A 4,740-nucleotide genomic window follows, 5' to 3' on the forward strand; every position below is an offset into this window, starting at 1 on the left:
CCCTTTTCTTCGCACAAGTTTATTTGACATTTATTCCTACTTCCAATCCAGACAGCACATGGTTTATTGATAATTAACCTTATTTAACAAAGAGATCTTATGACATCAGTCCACTTGATTAAATAACTCCACCATATTCCCTTCAGATCCGTATAGGTGTAAAGTAGCCTCAGCAGCATCTTTTCAATTGATCTTATGTTTGCTAGTAATACCTCTTTGCATAAAAGAAATAAGTATGGTGAGAGTGTTCGCTTGGCGACATCCTGTATTTACATTTTAAAAAAAAGGGTGATGGATAACCATTGAAGAGAACTTGATTGACAATTTTATACATTTTCTTTTTACAATCTGGCGAGTCGAATGGCCGAGCGGTTAGAAGGGGCGTCGCAAGCGATAGCCATAATATCGGCGCTGGTTCGAACGGCACGCTCGCCTACGGTTCTGGTGGTAGAACAAGTCTTCTGGGATAAGGATTATAAACCGTGAAATGGCTCATGTGCACTATAAAGAATCCAGTACATCCTTCAAGATGAGTAGGGGGATACTCCGGTGTACTGGAACAGTCAGCCCCTGCGGTGGACGACGAGAGTTACTGGTACCAGCTTACCGGGTAGAACAGACACAAAGGGACCCTTAAGGTCTGTTTATAATAATAATAATAATAATAATAATAATAATAATAATAATAATAATAATAATAATAATATTAATAATAATAATAATTATTATTATTATTGTGATTTGTTGGTTTTTCTGTTTTTTAAACATAAAAAGTTCAGTTGATATTTTACCTCAGCCTCAATTTGTACTTATTCTGTTCTTATTCGTACTATTTCTGTTTTTAAGCAATTTTAGCCTCTGTGTTTTTTATCAAATAAAATGTGTTCGTATAACGAAACAAAAAAAAATTGTAAGATTTCAAATGTAGGGTTTTCAACAAAATCAACTAAAATATCTTATATTTTTAAGGTTTGCACTATCTTTTTTTTTTTTGCAAATCGCCTGCACATGATTGCTGGTCAGCACCACCCCTCCCCCGCCAACAGATCACTATATGATAATTTAAATGCGTGTGTATATACACAGAATTGCAAAAAATCCGAACGAATATAAATATTCATTGGATGGTGAGGGGAGAATTTGTCCTCAATCAACTCTTGTCTTGTCCAGGAATATGTAGTTTTATTTCTCGACACATATATTAAAGTATTTTTTACACTTCGGCAAAATTTTCTTGTCTGCAATATCGCCAACCAATTGAATAAGCCAAATATTGTATTCAACAGATAATTAAAGATGATTAGTAAGCATACTGTCAAAATTGTATAAGGCCGTAACTTACGCTTCATTTTAACTTGAACATTATCAGTTTATTAGTTATGGTTTCCAAAGTGAGGTAAATTTAGTGGCAAAACAGCCTACTGTTGGATCCCCTGATTATTTCAAATGAGGAGCACATTGTTTCAAATGAGTAGTGTTTCAAGTGGTGGGTAGTAGCGCACTGTTTTAAAGGCACAATTTTTAAATAGGTAGCATACTGTTTCAGGTGGATAGCTCTCTGTTTCGAATGGATATCACAATGTTTCAAATGGAAAGTGTTTCAAGTGGTGGGTAGCGAACTGTTTTAAAGGAGTAGCACATTGTTTCCAAAGGACAGCACAATGTATCAAATAGCACTCAGTGTTTCAAATGGGTAGCACACGTTTCTAATGGATAACGTTCGTGTCAAATAGGTAGCACAATGCTTCAAAAGAATAACACAATGATACAAATGGATAGCACACTGTTTAAATTGAGAGCACTCGTTACAAATGGGTAGCACAGTGTACCAAATGGGTATCACGATGTTTCAAATGTATAGCACAGTGTTTAAACAGATATCACTGTGTTTCAAATGGGAGCACAATGTTTCCAATTGGTAGCACATTCTTTAAAATTGGTATGCACGGTGTTTTAAATAGGTAGCACTGTGTTTCGAATGGGTAGCACAGTATTTAAAATGGGTAACACATATTTCAAATGGGTAGCACAGTGTTTCAAATTGATTGCACAATGTTTTAATTCGGTAGCATACGACTTCATTACCTCAACTTGAAATCACACTAGATAACTAGGTAGTTTTCACCGCAGAACATTAACCTTAACTTTAACGTCAGTACCCGCCATGCAACGCGATTGATCCTTCCTTTTTTAAACAAATTGAAATAGGCATGTGCAAACCCGTAATTAACGTACGTCGAACACTTAAGTTCATGGAAAACGTACTCAGCAACGCAAAATGATTTAATTATGACGTCATCCGTTAACGTTAATGCTAACGTCGTACGGCGAAAACTACCTATTCTTACTGTTGCGACGTTATTTCAATTAAAGAGCATACTACTGTATTTCAATTTGAGCACACTATTAAAAAAATGATCGCTTATCTTACCTAAGTGTTTGATTTTGGGAGGTTTAATTTATTTTGTGTTGATGAAAATGTCGAATTAAGAAAATACGCCTATTGTCTTTTATGAAAAGAAACTGAGCCTGTCTTGCCCATTGATGATAAAATGCATTTAAAAATTGATTTATGTGTGGCTTATTTATGCAAATTTTGTGTTTAAAATTGTATGGTCTCTCAACGTTAACTAGCATTTTGTACTTTTGTTTCCTGTCCCATGTCCCGAGAAACTGAAAAGATCTTTTCGAGTTATATATTGATTTCTCTTTTAATACATGGTTTATCGTGTATTTACTGGCTATCCATGTTGACCCGAATGTTGTAATTCTATAGCATTACAGTATTTTTGTTTATGTTTGATATTAATATCATAGAGAAAAAAACTGGAAAAAAAATTAAAGCCAATCAATACTATTGTTATTTATTTCATTAGCAGAGAAAAACATTGTTGGTGTTTTCCTATATTTTTTCACTGTTTCTTCGCCCGACACTGTCACTTTCTACGGTTGAATCTGTTTCAAATTTTGTCCAATCATAGACCATAATACACCAAGGATTTATTACTATTCGGAATGGGGTGTGCATATGAGGACCATTTTAAAGGAAACACCCCACACACATGTCACAAGAGCGAATTACCAGATCTGAATGAAACTTTCCGATAAGCTAAACCAAGTTACAAGGAAGAAGTTATTTAACTTTGGTGATGACCCTGATTGGGGAATGAATTTGTGTGGGTCATTTAAAATGCTAATGTCTCAGACCTTAATATCTCCAAAAAAAAACAACAAAGGTTCGAAACGAAACTGTCAAGAATAGTTTGTTATGTGGTTCGGTGAAGAATCTATTAAATTTTGGTGACGATCTATGGTAGGATGGGGACCATTGAAAGGGAAATGGGCCACAGACGAGATATGCCAAAACTAGTAATCAACTCTAGTAACAGGGACGTATCCAGGGGGAGCCATTCCCCTAGCCATCGGAGTCGCAGCCTTCCGCATAAGAACTTGTTCTTGTTAGCCAATAGCATTCTTTCCTGGTGGATCGCTAAAAAAAAAAAATACCGATACTTCTCTAAAATACATAATTATTTATCAGCACATGTTATACATAGGCCTATAATAATGGTGTTGATTTAAGTGCTGCACAATTTCTAATTGTGTCAGTCGCAATAAATTTTCATCGAATAGCATGGCCTCTATTGAGTAATTATCTAAAAACTAGTTTTTAACTTCTTTTCGAAATATGTTAAAACTCTTTAAATTAGTGCGTCTTTAACTTCCATCTGTAAAGAGTCCCATATCCTACAGAATATTGTTGGAATACAATATTTTTCGCTGTCAGTTCTGGATTTCAGTCTCTTAAATGAGATTTTTCGCAGTATCGTAGATTTACACTCAATAGGCTATTAAAGTACTCATTATTTTGCAACAATAGCTTGCAAACAAAAAGAAATGTGGAAATATTACGTTGGTTCTGAGCCGACTTCATTTTCAGCTTTAATAAACGTTCATTGTATGATTCTTCAAACCGTTTATATTAATCAGATTTATCAATTTTTCACTTATTATATACACAATAATACAAAAAATATCATATTCGGGTTTATAACGGCTACCGCTCAAGGGGCGGAATTATCAATTTACTTAAATAAATCAATTCAATTTACTTAAAAAAGTATGAACTTAAATCTATAAATCCCAGGCCATGTCTTTGTGATATGGTTCAGTTTGATGTGATGTTTTGCAAGCGTTTATAAAGTTTTGTTTAATACTACTACTGTTTTAGTAGTAATAACTATAGAATAATGATGATGATGACGATGGTGATGATGAAACCGATGATGATGATAAGATAACGGCAATGATAGCTAAAAACATTTCTATTCAACAACGCAGAATACACTTGAGATGTTTCGAATTTTATTTATTTTTTATATATGGGGAACACAAAATTGAGAATTACCAAATCAAAAGCGGACCGGACGAAAGGCAAATATTTCTATCCTAAAGAAACCACCATCCCCCCACAAAAAAAAAAAAAAAAAAAAAAAAATTAAATGTACAATCGTTTTGTTCTGTAGGATTTATTTTCCATACAATCAAAATTTGCATTCACACAAATAGATATAATGTAAAAAAAAAGTTAATGACACAGATGAGCAGTTAGAAGATGAAAAGCAAGAGCTGGAAATGAAATGGGAGTATGTAAAGAGTTGCTACAATAAATACTGCGAGAGAGGTGATTGGAGAAAGAAAGAAGAACAGTAAACCATGGATAAGCACACAGAGCTGGAA

At 34.1% G+C, this 4,740-nt stretch overlaps 1 protein-coding gene across 1 annotated transcript in view; it reads left to right on the top strand.

Annotated features, from left to right (window-relative positions):
- Positions 1-167, top strand: part of LOC117107003 — a 4,025-nt gene extending 3,858 nt beyond the window's left edge. The window contains exon 2 of the mRNA XM_033248516.1: positions 147-167. Coding sequence (XP_033104407.1) covers positions 147-167 — 21 coding nt within the window. The remainder of the gene's footprint in view (positions 1-146) is intronic.
- Positions 168-4,740: the final 4,573 nt, after the last annotated feature.

This window comes from Anneissia japonica, unplaced genomic scaffold, assembly GCF_011630105.1.
Source record: "Anneissia japonica isolate Jap-2015-1 unplaced genomic scaffold, ASM1163010v1 scaffold16019_len82072_cov99, whole genome shotgun sequence".
Lineage (NCBI taxonomy): Eukaryota > Metazoa > Echinodermata > Crinoidea > Comatulida > Comatulidae > Anneissia > Anneissia japonica.